Here is a 19,669-nt window from a genome sequence, read left to right on the forward strand (position 1 = left end):
GATCCCATAAATAGGTAATTATACTCATGCTTAAATGCAGGATTGCCTCAACACTGAGGTGTTGAAATCACTCCCAGTCCTGCCTGTCATTTATGAAACTACAAAAATTCCACTCTACAATAGCATTTCCTGGAAACCCAGACTCCACTCCCTCTAGGCCCTAAGCTAATCCACTACCATACACAATAGAGAGGAACAGTCTCAGTACCTGACTCTGTGAAACACCATGGCCCAGTAACATAAGACTTATACACTACAACACCTTGATCTCTCTGCATCCTGCTCTGTTCACTATTTGGATCATGTGCTTCTTTTTTAATTTTTCTGCCAAAATGGACAATTTCACACATTGCCTCATTTTCTCACTCCTTCATGGAGGTCAACTTTCCTGATGAAAAAAGTACTTCATCATTTGCTTTATCTTTCATTTGTGGACCAGACGATTTCCTCTTGTTCACAAAACTTATCTCTGCATCAAGTAGTTTCTGTTTAACTTTGTTTTGAATCTGTGGACGTTGGTCATGCCATTTCCATGGTGCTTACCATAGAATGTATGCATCTTTAGTCTACACGAGCATATATTTATTCTCAACCTGATAGTTAACCTGTGCTGATGTGTCAAGGCTCTAGGTTAACTTGCTGTTTAACATTGATGGCTTCATTCACCCTCAGGTGATTACAACAAAAATTGTACAGGCAATTCTACAAAATGAACTTGCAAACCTACAGGGCGAGAGCAAGACAATGAAGCTGATTGGAGTCCTTTGTCGACGACTTGGATGGACTCTTTAGATGGAATGGGTTCCTTTTGTACCAGAATGACTTTATACCTGAATCTTGGTTGAAAATGTGAGTTTTAAGGAATGTCTTGGAGGAGAGAAGTAGAGAGGTGAAGATACTGACAGAAGGAAGATCAGAGTTCAGTGTTGTGTACAGAGATATTAGGGAATGTCCTGAAAATATATTAAACAGCCCCACAATATTGTCCACCATAATCTTGTGACTGGACTTCGCAACATCTGTCCAGATATATTTCAGACGTCAAGGGTCAATCAGATAGTCAGCATTTCACACACTTCCCAATGGGCCTGGAATGTAAACTATTGTGTTGTGCCCCGCTACAGTGATGATCACCAAGAAAAGAACCTCTGCACAGTCAAACTCCAAGTTACACCATCCAAAAGGAGGAGTTGTTACTTTCTACTTAATGCCAGGAATGGGCCAAAGACAATGTGTTATCTGCAATACAAGCTTTTATCAATGCAAGCTCCTTCTCCTCCTCCAGAAAACTTGGTCACATTGCTACTAAAATATTGAATTTGACTACCTTCTTTTTACCACACCAGTTTGAGACAACAGGCAGTTTAGGAGTTAGAGATAATGGGAACTGCAGATGCTGGAGAATCCAAGATGATACAATGTGAGGCTGGATGAACACAGCAGGCCAAGCAGCATCTCAGGAGCACAAAAGCTGACGTTTCGGGCCTAGACCCTTCATTAGAGAGGGGGATGGGGTGAGGGTTCTGGAATAAATAGGGAGAGAGGGGGAGGCGGACCGAAGATGGAGAGGAAAGAGGATAGGTGGAGAGAGTATAGGTGGGGAGGTAGGGAGGGGATAGGTCAGTCCAGGGAAGACGGACAGGTCAAGGAGGTGGGATGAGGTTAGTAGGTGGATGGGGGTGCGGCTTGGGGTGGGAGGAAGGGATAGGTGAGAGGAAGAACAGGTTAGGGAGGCAGAGACAGGTTGGACTGGATTTGGGATGCAGTGGGTGGAGGGGAAGAGCTGGGCTGGTTGTGTGGTGCAGTGGGGGGTGGGGACGAACTGGGCTGGTTTAGGGATGCGGTGGGGGAAGGGGAGATTTTGAAACTGGTGAAGTCCACATTGATACCATTGGGCTGCAGGGTTCCCAGGCGGAATATGAGTTGCTGTTCCTGCAACCTTCGTGTGACATCATTGTGGCACTGCAGGAGGCCCATGATGGACATGTCATCTAAAGAATGGGAGGGGGAGTGGAAATGTTTTGCGACTGGGAGGTGCAGTTGTTTGTTGCGAACTGAGCGGAGGTGTTCTGCAAAGCGGTCCCCAAGCCTCCAAACCAAGCAGTTTGCTGGTTGGCCAATCAACCATCCCCTCAAAGGAATTCCAGATGCCTAACTCCATATTTTAATTCTATTAAAAATAAGAACATTGATAAACTAGTATCCCTTGACTGCTTTGTACTTGGGTTTTTCCTATTTGAATAATTGATCTCTCTATCTATTCCAGTTCTATGTGCCCTCGTATGTCTGCAAGTGTGCCTGTGTTGCAAAAGAGTGAAATGAAACTTTCTGCTGGTTTAACTTTACTACAGTGATGCTGCATTCCTTACAAACTCTGAGTTCACAAATAGAGAGAGTTAGGGAGATGCACACCCATGATTTATAATTGGGAAAATGTAAATCACAATCTGCTGACAAACAGGTGGTGAGAATAGGATGAGATTTGTTTTAAAAATCACAATCTGTCCGTAACATTAGTGTTTACATCTCTGAACATATGCTTGCCAATATTCAGTAAAATCCACCATGACGTGGAAGAACATTATTATTAAAACAGTCTCAACACTTTCCTCCAATATGTTCTAAATGAAAGCTGTAATCTTCAGATGTACTGTTGTCCTTGTCTTTGCAGGAATTTGGTCCATTCAGCTAGTTCTGTCATTGTATTGAGGAACATTCACTGTTCTGTCACAACTTCCCTTCATTATTTATCCCTATTGTGTCACCTGGGGCTGCATGACCCACATTTTCACAAGCTTTTGCACAAAACCACTGACTGACAGCATCAAGAAAGAATATAGAACAGTACATCACAGGAACAGGCCCTTCAGCCCACCATGTCTGTGCCACCATGATGCCATTCTAAACTAATCCCATCTACTTGCATGTGGTGTGTATTCCTCCATTCATTTCCTATTCATGTGCCTATCTAAATATCTCTGAAATATTGCTATCGTATTTCCTTCTACCATCTTCCCTGACAGCGTGTTGTGGGCTCCTATCACCCCCTGTGTAAAAAAAAACTTGACTCTCACATGTCCGTTGAACTTTCCACCCCTCACCTTAAACCTATGCCCCCTAGTATTTGATATTTCCACCCTTGGAACTTACCACGTTACCCATGCCTCTCCTAATTTTTATCTACTTCTATCAGGTCACCCCTCAGCCTCCAAAACTCTAGCAAAAACAGTCCAAATTGGTCCAACCAGTCCTTATAGACAATGCAGTCCAATTCACGCAACATTCTGGAAAACTTCTTCTGCACCCTCTCCAAAACCTCCATATCCTTCCTGTAGCGTGGTGACCAGAACTGCACACAATATTCCAGATGTGGGCTAACTAAAGTTTTGTCGGGGTTCTGGTGTGCGATCAGTAATCTGCAGAGTTTTAGGTAGTTCAAATCATTCCCAGACTGACACTGGACTTATTTTGGAACATGAAATAAAGAAGGCAGTAGACAGGTGTTACAGGGCAAAAGAATTTCTGTGTCTATTAAATACAGAAGGTAAAGTATAATACAAGAAATAAAGGCAAATTTAATAAAACAATAAAATTGACAAAACTAACAATACAGAGGACAGTAATTAAATACACTCTAAATTAAACACAGTTTAAACACTATTAAAAGTTAAACAGCAATTTTGATCACAGAAACTTTAATCAGGCTTTCTACTGTTAGGGTTTCTGCACTGAAACCACCATCCCCTCCCTGCTTGCTAGGTTGGAAACTTTGGGTTCTCGGGAGTTTCAGCTCACCACTGAGGAAAATACAGTTTTCAAGTGTGTCCAGTTGCTGAGCATCTTGCGATTAGTTCAGAACAGACCTGTGCCTGGAAGCTCTTAGTCAGATAACACTTGATTCTCTTCCCTTGTATGTCCCTTGTTGCAGTGATGGTCCTAGCTTGTCTTCCTGAATCAGCTTTTCTGTTTGGCCTCTGTCGTTCTAGGTTCAGAAGCTGTCTGTTGGGGCTGGAGCCCGTGGTGAAACGGTTTCTGCAAAAGCTTGCTGTTGCAAAAGGCTCTCTCTCTCTCTCTCCCAGATTGGGGCTAGCAGTTAGACAGACTGTACGCCCTGTTAGCTCCTCGCAAATCTGTGTTATCCGTTGTGTTTCTGGTGTTTCCCTTTCAATTGGCTTTCTGATAGTTAAGGGTGTGTGTGAATGGAGTCAACACAGTTTGGAGGTACACAACAGGTCAGGCAGCATCAGAGGAGCAGGAAAGTCAATGCTTTGGGTTTACATGATTCATCAAGATACTATAAATGGATTTTGATTGAGGTTGAATGCCAGATATTGCTATGAATGAATATTGATTGAAGTTGCTGTCTTAGGTTGCCCAAGGTGTAAAAGTTAGTTTCAGTCTAGAGTATTAGATCTGGTTGATTGTTTGCTTGGAATGGAGTTGAATGTTGGAATTCCATCATGAACAATAGTCCCAGATGGAAATCGTTCTGGCTGTGTGTGTGTTTGTTGCAGCCTGGGCTCAGACTTTTGTCCTGTATTTTAGATATCAGGAAAGTCTGGGGTATTGTCCAGCATTGTAGTTGACGGGGATTTTTGATCAATCGTACAATTTTATAAAGTTTCAACATAACTTGCCAACTTCTATACTCGCTAGAGAGGAGGCGATGGCTGACTGATTATTGCTGACTGTTAATCCGAAAAAGCAGTGAATGTTCTGGGGACTTTGATTCGAATCTTGCCACAGCAGATGTTGTAGTAAGAGTCTAATGATTACAAAAAAAGATAGTTGATTGTTTGGAGAAAAACCCATCTAGTTCACTAATGTCCTGTAGGGAAAGCAATCTGCCACCCTTACCTGGTCTGATTCCAGAACCACAGCAATGTGGTTGATTCTTAACTGCCCTGTGGGCTATAAAAAAACGAAAGAGCTACGGATGCTGTAAATCAGGAACAAAAACAGAAGTTACTGGAAAACTCAGCAGCTCTGGCAGCATCAAGAAAAAGTCAGAATTAAAATTTCGGGTCTGGTAACTCCTCTCCAGAACTGATATTAACATGAGTTTATATGCAGAAAATAGGGAGGGGATGGGATAAGGAGTAAACAACGATATAAAGGAAAGAGACGAAAGAGTTGGATAGACAAAAGAGTAAATAATGATCAAGCTCGGGGGAGGTGGTGAATAGTTGTTAATGGGGCCTGCTAGTGGCTGACAATAGGTAGAGTGTAATGGCAGGCTATGTGATAACAAGGCTGGGTGTTTGGGGTAGGGGGCTAGGAAATGGGAGAGTTTATGCCCTAAAACTATTGAACTTGATATTGAGTCCAGAGGGCTGCAGGGTCACCAAGCGGAAAATGAAGTGTTGTTCTTCCAGCTTGCACTGAGTTTCGCTGGAACACTGCAGCAAGTCAGAGACATGGGAGAACAACACAAACAGGATTGTTGTTTCAGCCTGCTCCTGCCCCACAGAAATCATCTCTTCCTACCTTAATTCAGTCTTCTCTTCCCTGATCCAATCACTGCCCACACACATCCGTGATTCCTCTGATACTTTACGCTGGTTTCAAAATTTCCAGTTTGCAACCACCTCCTCTTTTCCATGGGTGTGCAATCCCTTTACAAGTCCATTCCCCACCAGGAGGGTCTTAGGACTGTCTGCTTCTTCCTGGAGCAAAAGCCTGAATCATTCTCACCCAGCACCACCCTCCTCCGCTTGGTTGAGCTCATCCTCACCCTCAACAAATTCTCTTTTAACTCCTCTCATTATCTTCAGGTCAAAGGTGTGGCCATGGGTGCTCGCATGGGTCCTGGTCATGCCTGTCACTTTGTTGGGTACATGAAACATTCCTTATTCCAGTTCTATTCTGCACCTGCTCCTCCCCACAACTCTTTCTCCGACATATTGATGATGTCATCCATGCTGCTTCCTACTCTTGTCCGGAATTGGAAATGTTAATCAACTTTGCTTCCAATTTCCACCCTGCCCTCACTTTCACCTGGTCTATCTTTGACTCCTCCCTTCCCTTCCTCGACATTTCTGCTTCTATTTCTGGGGATAGACTGGCCACTAATATCCATTACAAATCCATTGACTCCCACAGCTACCTGCACTGTACATCTTCACCCTGCTTCCTGTAAAGACTCCATTCCATTCTCTCAGTGCCACAATCTCCGTCGCGTATGTTCAGATGATAAAAACTTAGACGAGGGAGCCTCTGAAAGTGCGCCTTCTTCCTCAACTGAGGAGTCCCAGCACCGTTGTTGACAGGGCCCTCAATTGGGTCTGACCCATCTCCCGCACTTCTGCCCTCAGACCCTCTCTTCCCTCCCACAATAACGAAAGGGTTCCCTTTGTCCTTCTCACCAGCACCCACCTACCATCTCACCAGCACCCACATCCAGAAGATCATCAGATGCCATTTCCGCCACCTCCAGTGAGATGCCACCACTGGACACATATTCCCCTCCCCTCCTTTGTCCACCTTTTGCAGGGACCGTTCCTTCTGGGATACCCTGGCCCACGCTTGCTTCACTCCAAATAACCCCCACAGCCCCACGGCACCTTCCCCTGCAACTGCTGAAGGTGTAACATCTACTTGTTTACTTCCTCCCTCCCCAGTGTACAAGGGCCCAAACTTTGGCCTTCCAGGTGAAGCAACACTTCACCTGCACTTCCCAGAATCTAGTCTGCTGCATTCGCTGCTCACAAAGTGGTCTCCTCTACACTGGGGAAACAAAGTGCGGACTGGGTGACCGCTTTGCAGAACATCTACGTTCTGCTTGCACAATAGACCCTGTACTACCTGTTGCCTGCCACTTTAACACACCACCCTGCTCCCTGGCCAACATCTCTGACTCTCATTCACTGCAGTGTTCCAGCGAAGCTCAGCGCAAGCTGGAAGAACGACATCTCATTTTCAGCTTGTGACCCTGCAGCCCCTGGGATTCAATATTGAGTTCAATAATTTCAGGGCCTAAACTCTCCCATGTCCTAGCCCCCTACCCCTCACACTGGAACTTGTTATTGCATAGCCTGCCACCACACATTACCTATTGCCAGTCACTAGCAGTCCCCATTAACAACTATTCATCCTCCCAGCCAGATTATTATCAACTCCTTTGTCTATCCATTTGTCTTTCTGTCTCTTTGGGCCCTATCCTTTATCATATCGTTTCCTCCCTACCCCATCCCCCTCCCTATTTTCTGCATATAAACCAAAGTTTTCCCAGCTACCATCAGGTCAGAGGAAGTGTTATTGGAACAGAAGTGTTTTTTCTTCCCAGATGCTGCCAGATCTGCTGAGCTTTTACAGTAACAATTTTTTTGCTCTAGGCAATAAATGCTGGCCCAATCTGTGACACTGACTTCCTAGGAATGAATAAATAAAAACTCAATGCCCGGACCAATGACGGCAAGCATGCCGTCTGCTTTCTTTATTACCTTATCCACTTGTGTTGCCACTTTCAGGGAACTGTGGACTGGCACCCAAAGATTCCTCTATACACTAGTGCTCCTAAGGGTTCTGCCATTATACTGGGCAGTTGCCCCTTGCATCTGACCTCCAAAAACGCATCAAGTAGTACTGACACTTTAGAGTAGGAAGGTTGTAGTTTCAAATCCTGATACAAAGTCTTAAGCATCAAAAAGTTACTGCACCGCAGCACTTAGGTTGTTACTGCACTGGTGGAGGTACAAACATTTAAATACGATGTTAAATCGAGGGCCCCATCTACATCTTCAGATGGCATTGCCAAATTCTGTGACATTATTCAAAAAAAGAGCAAACAATTTTCTTTGTTGTTATAGTTGATATTTCACAGCCAACTCCTTAAAAATAAATTGTTTCACAAACCTTTTAAGGGAGTTTTGTGTGCTTATATTGGCTGCCACATTTTCTGTATTACAGCAGCGACTTTTACTTGAAAAATACTGCATTGGCTGCAAAACAGTCTGGGATCTTCTGAGATTGTGCAAGGGATGACAGAAGTGCAGTCTCCTCTTTTCTAGTTTTCTCCCCCTCTTCCCATCGTTTCTTGTACCTCTGTCTTTTTGTTTTAACTATTCCTTTCCATTATTTCCTGCTGCACCCACAACCCCCAGCTTCATATTGTCCTGCTTCATAAATGCTGCTGGAATGTAACACTAATCCTTTCAAGCCTCAATGGGGGCTGAAGCATTGAGAAAAACAAATAGCATTTGGCGGCTTCAGTTGCTCATAAAAACATCCAGCAAAGGTGCTATCCTGTGGGTTGTGTAAACTGAATGCAGTCTGTTAGAAATAATGTCCTGACAATCCTAATGACCTTTTCTAGTTGTGCAGCCTGTCACTTTCAGAGACTACAGCTGTCAAAAGATATGAGCCCAACTCCTTTGCTGTATGGGGTAAAGTCAGCGATCCAACAGGTAGCATCTTATGACAGGGGCCAAAAACTTAATTAACACCATTGACGCCATGATTTAATTACTTTCCTTGGATAGATTCACATCTTGCGGGCTCTCACTGCTCGTGTGCTGGCTTGATTTTCCAAAGGCACTGTGCTGAGGGTCAAGGGCACTGAGACAGGTAGTTCTCAGAGTGGGGATTACTTTAGCCAAAGTGGCAAGCCTGGCACTGAATACCCTTTGTGAGTTGCTGCGCTCTCCAGTATCTGGGAAATGAGATGGGAAGCCAGGCGGGCAAGAGGCAGGAGGGCCATCTGCTCACTCTGCCACTTGCAAACTAAAATAACATGACAACCTTGATGCTGTGCCATTCTGCTCCTCAGTAATACATTTTAATTTATTGCTCGTACGTTTGGTTTGCAAGCGGGCAGGTAATAGAATTTCCAAAGAAATGACCCATCCATCATGGCAACACATGTCCTCTCAGACACAAGTCAGCAGTCATTACCAGGTAATCTGGGAAATCTATTTTCATTTCTACTTTCAATAAAAGTATTGTTGTGCTGCTTTTACCTGTTTTTGAATTAGCTTTTAAAATAGCGCCTTTGCTTTTTTCCTTCGTGTCAGAATTGTAAAATTACTTTAAGAAACCAACGACTGTGCAGTCTGTTATCACAGGAGAGAGTGTACTCGACGGCAAAGAGATTAGACCAGCGCACAGTGTAAAATACAACCCAAACATTGTTACAGGAGGGGGAAATTGGTGCCCCTCCTTCAAACCCCTCAATATGAACATATGATTTTTAAAATTTGGGCCGGCACGGTGGCTCAGTGGTTAGTACTGCTGCCTCACAGCACCAAGGGACTGGTTTAGATAACAATCTCAGGCAACTGTCTTTGTGTAGTTTGCACATTCTCCCCGTGTCTGCGTGGGATTCCTCCGGGTGCTCCGGGTTCCTCCCACGGTCCAAAGGCATGCGGGCTAGGTGGATTGCCCATACTAAATTGCCCATAGTGTCCAGGGATGTGTAAATCAGGTGGGTTTGGAGAATGGTTCTGGTGGGATGTTTGGAGGGTCGGTGTGGACTTGTTGGGCCGAAGGGCCTGTTCTCACACTGTCGGGATCCTATGGATTCATACAGCTGGTAGTCTTCGATTAAGAACAGTGGCACAGTGGTTAGCACTGCTGTGTCACAGAACCAGGGACCTGCGTTCGATCCTAGCCTTGGGCAATTGATTGCTTGGTCTTTGTACATTCTCCCCGTGTCTGTTTGTGTCCCTTCCAGATGCTCCAGTTTCTTCTCTCAATCCAAAGATGTGCAGCTTAGGTGGATTAGCCATGCTGAATTGACCAGAGTGTCCAGGGATGTTCAGGCTAGGTAGATTAACAGGGTTTCAGGGATGGGATAGAGGGTGTGGGTCTCAGTGGAAAGTTCTTTGGAGAATTGGTGTGGACTCAATAGGCTGAATGTCCTATTTCCACATGTAGGGATTCTATGAATAAGGTGTAGCTCACTAGAAATGGAAGGAGCCAATGTGAGGCCTTCCTTTGAGTTACAGAAAGAGGAATTCTAATAACTATCAAGCATGAGGAAAAATAAAAAGGAAAATCAGCCTGCAAAGATACATACAAATGCAGGTAACAGGTTTAGGAGGGAGTGTGCCTGGGGTAGATGGGAAATAATAAGGGTGCACAGTTTAGAAGTTAGAATCATTGAGGTATTAGATTTCAAACCTGAGGCCACTGTTGGTTCAGATAACAAAGTGTGGGGCTGGATGAACACAGCAGGCCAAGTAGCATCTTAGGAGCACAAAAACTGACATGAGGTTGGTCCAGGGGGAGGAGGGTAACTTCTTCAGGTTAGGCACCCTGGAAGAGGCTTCGCAGTGAGGTTAAAATTATGATCAGAGATAGTGGGAACTGCAGATGCTGGAGAACCATCTCCAGTTCCCATTATCTCTGATCACAATTTTAACCTCACTGCAAAGCCACTGTTAGTTATTTGGTGACTCATTAGAAATGCAAGTTCCTTTATGGATTAACCAGAACAGCTCCTGAATTGATTGAGAGCAAGGAATACTCATTGAATTTTGTATTTAAGAGCTGGGGTGGGGTATTAGCTTCTGAACAGGGAATGGTGGAAACTGGCTTTTATGCTAAACTATAGATTTATGATAAAAGTCCTTGTCAATCTCTGTAGATCTTTTGCTGTCTAATTCAACATACAGATAACGGTCTGTTAAACATCCGCAAGAATCTGCCCAAACCTTTGAGTCTGGGATTGCTTTCCCAATTTGCATTTTCATTGGCATGGTTTTCCAAGATCTGGGAGAACATGGGGTGAGACAGAGAGAGAGAGGAAAAAAGTAGTCGTCCAGGATCTGCAAATGTGAATTAATATTCTTCTGACCGCTCTGCTGCTCAAAAGCAACTGCTGAAATACGGTTCATTCCATAAGCTGGAGTTTAATGGCAGTGGAAAGGGTGCCTCTCTTGTGGGAGAATTGCGAACTGGTGGGGTCACTGTTTAACAACAAGATGTGACAAATTGAAGACAGAGCTGAGGGGAAATCTTTTCCTCGTCTTTGGAACTCAGGTCTTCAAAGGGAGATGGAAGCAAAGTCTTTGACTATATTTAAGGCAGAGATAAATAGATCCATTCCCAAGTTAAATCTAAAAGGGATGAAAGCGTATCTATGAGTAGGTTGGAATGTGGAGCCATCAGATCAGCCACAATATGACTGGATGACAGAACAGGCTCGAGGTGCTGAATGGCTCACTCCTGCACCTCATTTGCATGTTCCTGTGTAGTTCTGTTGTCTTTCCAAGCTGGATAACTTGCAGCTGAGTCTCTCTTCTCCAGACATGTGCAAGTATCTCACAAAATGTGAAATAAAAAGGAGGTAGGAATTGCTTGTTGCTAACTCTGTTGCCTTCTTGTGACAAGGTTAGATAAACAATTGTAATTTCAATGCAGATGGTTTTGTTCGTTTCGCATGGGTCTCCTGAAGTTTGTTTCAAACTGTGTTCATGTGACCACTGCTGCCATTTTTGGCCCATATTTCTCTTTTTATGGGATAGCATGGTGCCACAGTGGTAAGTCCCACTGCCTCACAGCACCAAAGATCCAGGTTCAATTCCAGCCTTGGGTGACTGTCTGTGTGAAGCTTGCATGTTCTCCTCAGTTTCTCACCGTGCTCTGGTTTCCACCCACCATCCAAAGACGTTCAGCTTGGGTATTTCAGCCATGCTAAATTGCCTAGGGATGTGTAGGTTCAATTAGTTAGCCTTGGTAAATGCGGGAATAAGTTAGGGGAGAGTTGGTCTGAGTGGGATGCTCAAAGGGCTGGTGTGGACTCAGTGGGGCAAATAGCCTGCTTCCAAACTGTAGAGATTCAGTGCTTCTATTGTGTAAAAATAATAGATATAACAATCAGGAGATAGAAGATAAAATTTGATTATCCATGTTTACCACTTTCACAATAATGTAGACTATAATAGAAACTGCAGTGTAGCACATGGCACAATACAAGACAGTGCTAGCGAGTTTTGAGAAGATTTGTAGCTCAGGTTGAGGTTCTGGATGTGAGTTTGCTCGCTGAGCTGGAAGGTTAGTTTTCAGACATTTCGTCACCATTCTAGGTAACATCCATCAATGAGCCTCCGACGAAGCACTGGTGTTATGTCCTGCTTTCTATTTATCTGGTTAGGTTTCCTTGGGTTGGTGATGTCATTTCCTGCGTTGGTGATGCCATTTCCTGTTCTTTTTCTCAGGGGATGGTAGATTGGCTCCAAATCAATGTGTTTGTTGATGGAGTTCCTGTTGGAATGCCATGCTTCTAGGAATTCTCGTGCGTGTCTCTGTTTGGCCTGTCCTAGGATGGATGTGCTGTCCCAATCAAAGTGGTGTCCTTCCTTATCTGTATGTAAGGATACGAGTGATAGTGGGTCATGTCGTTTTGTGGTTAGTTGACGTTCATGTATCCTGGTGGCTAGCTTTCTGCCTGTTTGTCCAATGTAGTGTTTATCACAGTTCTTGCAAGGTATTTTGTAGATGACGTTCGTTTTGGTTGTTGTCTATATAGGGTCTTTTAAGTTCATTAGCTGTTGTTTTAGTGTGTTGGTGGGTTTGTGGGCTACCCTGATGCCAAGAGGTGCGAGTAGTCTGGCAGTCATTTCGGAAATGTCTTTGATGTAGGGGAGAGTGGTTATGGTTTCTGAGCCTGTTTTGTCTGTTTGTTTGGGTTTATTGCTGAGGAATCGGCGGACTGTGTTCATTGGGTACCCATTCTTTTTGAATACGCTGTATAGGTGATTTTCTTCTGCTCTGCGTAGTTCCTCTGTGCTGCAGTGTGTGGTGGCTCGTTGGAATAATGCTCTAATGCAGTTTCGTTTGTGGGTGTTGGGATGGTTGCTCCTGTAGTTCAGTATTTGGTCCGTATGTGTTGTTTTCCTGTAGACGCTAGTTTGACGTTCCCCATTGGCTGTTCGCTCTACTGTGACATCTAGGAATGGCAGTTTGTTGTTGTCACAGTAGAGATGTCACAGTAGAGCGAACAGCCAATGGGGAACTTCAAACCAGCGTCTACAGGAAAACAACACATACGGACTAAATACTGAACTACAGGGGCAACCATCCCAACACCCACAAACGAAGCTGCATTAGAACATTATTCCAACGAGCCACCACACACTGCAGCACAGAGGAATTATGCAGAGCAGAAGAAAATCACCTATACAGCGTATTCAAAAAGAATGGGTACCCTATGAACACAGTCCGCCCATTTCTCAGCAACAAACCCAAACAAAGAGACAAAACGGTCTCAGAAGCCATAACCACTCTCCCCTACATCAAAGACATTTCCGAAATGACTGCCAGACTACTCGGACCTCTTGGCATCAGGGTAGCCCACAAACCCACCAACACACTAAAACAGCAGCTAATGAACTTAAAAGACCCTATACAGACAACAAGCAAAACGAACGTCATCTACAAAATACCTTGCAAGAACTGTGACAAACACTACATTGGACAAACTGGCAGAAAGCTAGCCACCATGGGATACATGAACATCAACTAGCCACAAAACGACATGACCCACTATCACTCGTATCCTTACATACAGATGAGGAAGGACACCACTTTGATTGGGACAACACATCCATCCTAGGTCAAGCCAAACAGAGACACGCACGAGAATTCCTAGAAGGATGGCATTCCAACCAGAAATCCATCAACAAACACATTGATTTGGAGCCAATCTACCATCTCCTGAGAAAAAGAACAGGAAATGGCAACACCAACCCAAGGAAACCTAACCAGATAAATAGAAAGCGGGACATAACACCAGCGCTTCGTCGGAGGCTCACTGATGGATGTTACCTAGAATGGTGATGAAACGTCTCAAAACTAACCTTCCAGCTCAGCAAGCAAACTCACATCCAGAACAAGACAGTGCAGACAGCGCATTCCACATTTTCTACCCTAAATTTGCCTTTGACACATAACAATTATAGGAGACAGTAGTGTAGTGGTAATGTGACTGAGCTAGTAATCCAGGGACCCAGGCTAATGTTCTGGGGATATGTGTTCAAATCCCACTAATGTTGGATGGTGAAATTTGAATTCAGCTTAAATTTTTTTCATAGAAAGCTGTACTAATAGCTTCACTCTATGATAGTCATGACATTTTCAGTTCATGACCATTCATCATAACTAAGGTCATCAGCCGCTCTACCTTCCAGAATGTCACCAGCTTTGTGAATCTGTGAATTGTTGTACTTGAAATGAATGGAGCCACAAGCTATCTTTGAAAATATGCCAGATTTCAGTGATTACAATAGTGTGACAAAACTCTGATCAAAGTTTCGCTGAATAAGTGAGAGAAAATGAAAATGTTCATTTTTGATCATGATGATGTCAGCTAATTTTGTTTATCTTTTGTTTTGTTTCCAGCCATCTTTAACTTTGAGGCACAGAGGGATCCACAGCTCTCACTATGTGTTGGGGACACAGTGCAAATCCTCGAAAAGTGTGAAGGTAAGCTGACATCTAGACACTGGTTGAAAAGAGACTTGTAACTACAGTAATAGTTGTCTCTGGAAGAAATATGGGTTGAAAGCCCACATTCATACTCTGGTGTGAGTAAGCGGAGAGGTAAATACATGTTTGTGGAGATCAGGTAACATGAACGACTGTTGAATGCATGATTATTCCCACACCAATTTTCCTCTATCATATTCCTACAGAGACGTTTTTTTTCTGAAAGAACATCATAGAAGCCAGTATCTCATCACGAGGTCACCTTTACTTACATGTGAAGAATCCTTGATACTGATCCACTACCCTCAGAGCTAGCTCTCAGGGTGAACAGGGTGCCTGACACTCCTGCTGTCATCTGTCAGTTAGGGCTCCCTGATTGGGCCTGCTTAACAGCCCTAATCAGAGAACTCATATTCTATCAGGTCCACCTGACTGACCTTGTTACAATCAATGCACACTGGCTGAGTGACTGGTGGCACCAATTCCATTTCAGCCTTCAGAAGTTAGTTAAATGCTGTCCTCTCCTGTGATCTGGTCCAAAAAAAATTCAATTCTGGCCTTTTAGTTTCCCTTATAATCACCAGCTGCCAGCGTCAGTATTGTCAGGACCAGATCTTTCTGTGCCCAAAGTCCAATACTATCAGCTGTGGCTGGAAGTGTTTCCAGAAAATTTAAAACCAGTGCAGAATCTTTCAGTGATAGTAGGCATCTCAATGTATTCTCATTTGCTGCTTGGCCTCCTGGACGGTGTTCTAACTTATAATTATACGCACATAGTATTAGAGCCCATTGCTGAATTCATTAGGAAGCAATGGGTGCGACTGCTTTGTCATATTTAAGTAGACCCAGCAGGGGTTTGTGGTCCATTATTATTAAAAATTTATGTCTGTCAAGGTATTGCTGGAACTTCTTGACCCCAGACATGACTGCCAAACATTCTTTTGCTGTATCGGCCAATTTACACTTTGCATTAGACAAAGTGCTGGATGCATATACTATTGGGCAGTCTTCTCCATTGGGCCACCTATGATCTAGTACTATACCAATACAGTACAAGGAGCCATCGCATGCCAATGCCAGACCTTGCTTGGGACCTTAGTGTGCTGACACCTTCGAGGATGATAGCTGTTTCTTCACTTCCCTGAAAGCTATAGCTTGGCTACATGACCATTTCCAAGGGTGATTCTTGTTTAAGAGTTGAACCAAAGGTGCCAGGATGGAGGTCAGGATATGTATGAACTTTCCATACTAGTTCACCAGCAAAGACCTAAGCTCCACTACCGATGTGGGAACTGGGATACCTTTTGGGTGCCAATGGATATAACCCCATCTTGTCAACTCTGTAGCTAAGTAGGTCACTTGGGGTGCCTAGAACACAGTTTTCTCATGTAAGGTATTTGCACACTGGGAAGAATCATCTAAGGATTATGTCCAAGCCCTCCAAGTGCTCCTTATTAGTCTTTCCTGTTATTAGCACATCATCCTAATAAATGGCAATCTGGGGTGGACTTCATAAAATATTCTCCACTGAAAAATTTCACAGGGTGATGATACCACAAATGGCAGCCTTGTACATTGGTACAAACCCTGATGTGTGTTAACTGTAGCATCACTCTAAGAATCCTCCTCTAACCACAACTGCAAGTACGCATGGCTCATGTCCAGCATAGTGAGGGATGCAAGCTTGGCTTATAAATCCTCTATGCGAAGGATTGGGTATTTATCCAGCTGTGAAAAGTGGTTTACTATTTGTTTAAAATCCCCACAAATGTGAACCAACCCATCGGGCATCACAATCAGTATGACCAATGTTTCCCATTCCACCTTCCTTTGCTCTCCAGTTTCCTGATGTCTGCTGCCACTTTTGCCCCAAAGGCAAATGGCACTGAGTGGGCCTTGCAGATTCATGGAATTGCTTTCTGGTCAACATGCAAGGTGGCCTTGACGCCTTTAATAGTCTCTAGACCTACCTGAAAAATGTCTGAGCATTTAATTAGGGCTTCACGCAGGCAGCCATTTTCTAATTGGAAAATGTTGAGCCAATCTAGGTCCATTTTTCTCAATCAATTTTGCCCCATCAAGCTTGGGCCTGAGCCTTTTACAACAATTGGCGTTAACTGAATCAGCTGCTTTTCATACAGACCAGAACTGAGGTTGTACTCTTAATGTGTAGAGTTTGCGTGGTATCGTGCAAATTTAAGGGTTTGAGTCCAGAACGTGTTTTCATCAAGGTTATTTCTGCAAAACTGAAGTGGCCACACTGGTATCGTCCTCCATTTGAACTGGGTGACCTTTTACCCACACGTTTATTTTGATTGGTTCTGATTTGGATGTTAGTCAGCAATTTAACTGTTCCAAACCAGATGTATGTGGACTTGTAGGGTGTGCACTCTCCTCAATTCTGGCCTATGAGTTCTCTTAGTCCATTTAGGTCCAGTAGCACTCGAGTCCACATACTGGCAGCAACTACATTGGCTTGCCATCCTGGATCCTAGAGAAAATTTTAAGCGTTTGGCCTAGATTTGGCTTCATTTTGGGGTTTTGCTGTGGGCTGACCTACAGTCCCTCTGTCCAGGGAATGTCTTAGTTGAGGCTATACATTTGTCTTCACTCAAGTGGTGCTCCCTGAGATCAGTCGGACTGGTTTCCACTTCCATCGGAATGCCCTGCAATTCATATGCTCCACTTGCTGCATTTTCCAATGATAAAACCAATTGCCGTGCCTGTTTAAAGTCGAGCTGGGCTTCAGCTAGAGGGTTCTTGTCCATTATTATTACAAATATATTTCTGTCAAGGTATTGGTGGAATTTAAACAGGACAATGCCACTCACAGCTTCAGACCAAATTCAGTGATGGACTCTAATACTATGTGCATATAATTATAAGTTGAAACACTTTTACATGGTTACATTATTAGTCACACATTCTAACTGGTCTCTCAGCATCTCATTAAGGTTTAAAACAAAATCACAAACCTTTGCCAATCGTCTACATTTTGTAAAAATTCCCAATATGGATTCCTCTGGTTCTTGAATTGCTGAGTAAAACCTTTAGCGTCTTAGAATTAGAGGAGGGTTGGGGTATAATATTCCTTAACTAAATCTGTCAATTCTTGAAAGGTTTTACTATCTGGTGCCTCGGGGAAAGTAAGGCTCCTCATAACTGAAAACAAACCTGCAGGTCCACAAGCTGTCAGCAGAATTTCTTGTTGTTTTTCATCTGCCTCAATGTCATTTGCTCAAAAAATTGCACTCTTTCCACATACTGGGCCCAATCTTTGATGGTAGGATTGGACAAGTCAAGCTCCCTGAATAATGGCATCATACCAGATTTGCTTTCCGTAACCCAAAGACAAGTGTTTTGAGTGAATTTCTTCAGGTGCATGCTTTTCTCTTGTCACCACTGTGATAACACTACACAGGCCTGTATCCCATCACCGAGTCACCCTTTATTAACGCATGGAGAGTCCTTGACACTGATTCAGTTTTCTCAGAGCCAGCTCTCAGAACAGAACCTCTGACGCTCCTGTTTATATGTGTCAGCCAGGGCTTCTTGATTGGACCAGATTAAAGCCCCAATCAGGGAACTCATGTTCTGTAAGGTTCATCTTGTTGACTTTGTTACAATCATTACATTCGCCTTCTAATCATTTTCCAGCATTATATTTCCATGGTGGAAAGCTTGAGAAGAAAGCTGTAAACATTAGCAAAAAGCTCATTCATTCAGACATTTATAATTCAGTGCTCATTGTTCCCAATTTAGTATAGGTATATTGAACACAGTTAATGTGCAATTAATTTTATACAGAGCTCAGTGAGGATGCCAATGATTAGATTTGTGACCTTTATCAAATAGTTTGTTTTGCTCTGCTTTGAACCAGGCTAATTTGTTGTGTTCAATGTCATGGATTTTCCATTTGTGGAACTTCATCCCAAATAAACCTTAGTTTGTAATTGCAAACAATGCTGGAGAAAGTCAGCAGAATGGTAGCATCAGCAGAGAGAGAAAGAGCTAATGTTTTGCATCCTGTATGATGTTTCTTCAGAGCTTTTGAATTCAAAGCGATAACATGTAAACAGAGATAAATACCGCCATGCAATACAAATTCATTTTCATTGCATCATGCAACAGGCAGCTGGGAGAACATGAATTGGATGGATCATGGTACTTTTCTCATCTAGCCTTACCCACAGACAGACAGAAGCCTCATGGCATGACACATGTCTTTCTGAGTCCAAAAAATCCTTTGAGAATTTGAAGACCTCTGTCGCATAAACCATTGGCCACTCATTGCATCTGCTTAAAACACCAGTTTGACAATTTTGCATTCAACTCCACTTAGGACCTGTGTGATTGACAGTAAGGAGCTAACCAAAATATTACCTCCTGGCCCATTGGTCCAAAGAGCTAGAGGTTCAGGTTGACGGTGGGTCTGAGTTGGTCGCATACACTAGGATCACAGCCATGATCCTGAGCACTGATTCTCTCAGAAATCAGTCTCAGCTATGCCACATGGCGAGACCTCCTCACAATATGTTTCCTTTTCTCCCCCAAGGAACAAACGTACTCACTACTGTATAATTTAGCACTTGTGTTATATAGCAGTAGATAATTACTAAATAGAAATAGACAGATGCCTTTTATGGGAAGCTAGATAAGTAGATGGTGCAGAAAGGAATTAAATGGTACACTGATAAAGTTAGACAAAGCAAGTGTTGGGAGGAGGTTAGAGTAAAGCATGAACCATAACTTGTTAACTAAATGGCCTTTTCCTGTACTATAAAGTCCTGTAGAATTCTGCTTCATAGGGGATCTCAACTAAACATAGCCCTCAGTTATACCTCTATTTCTCTTCCCTTCAGGTTGGTACAGAGGGTGTTTGATGAAAAACAAGTCACAGCAGGTAAGCCAATGTTAGATGCAAGCTATGTTTTCATTGCCTCATCTAAAATCCTATTAACATTTACTCATAATGTTCTGTAACACATTCATCTTGGCATGCTATGCTTTATCTTAAGCATTCATAAAGTGCCTGCTGTGATGAAAATGCATGTTATAATATAATCATTTAAAAGCTTATGCTATAAAGTAGAGGACCAACTAATTTGATTTTTGTTTCTGTATTGTGTGTATTATGGGGAGAATACAGTTTTAATTTTAAGTTGAGGTGTCTTACACTTTATTGATCTGTATGTAATTAAGGTCTTTAACATGATTGAGGTTAACAATTCAATACATTAGA

At 43.2% G+C, this 19,669-nt stretch overlaps 1 protein-coding gene across 3 annotated transcripts in view; it reads left to right on the plus strand.

Annotated features, from left to right (window-relative positions):
* The window catches only part of LOC125458253 (dedicator of cytokinesis protein 2-like), a 604,879-nt gene that overhangs the window by 59,360 nt on the left and 525,850 nt on the right, over positions 1-19,669 (plus strand). For all 3 annotated transcript variants that reach the window (XM_048543364.1, XM_059650772.1, XM_059650774.1), the window contains exons 2-3: positions 14,341-14,424; positions 19,290-19,330. In XM_048543364.1, the coding sequence (XP_048399321.1) occupies positions 14,341-14,424; positions 19,290-19,330 (125 nt within the window). The remainder of the gene's footprint in view (positions 1-14,340; positions 14,425-19,289; positions 19,331-19,669) is intronic.

The sequence above is a fragment of the Stegostoma tigrinum genome, chromosome 13, assembly GCF_030684315.1.
Source record: "Stegostoma tigrinum isolate sSteTig4 chromosome 13, sSteTig4.hap1, whole genome shotgun sequence".
In the NCBI taxonomy this organism is placed as follows: Eukaryota; Metazoa; Chordata; class Chondrichthyes; order Orectolobiformes; family Stegostomatidae; genus Stegostoma; species Stegostoma tigrinum.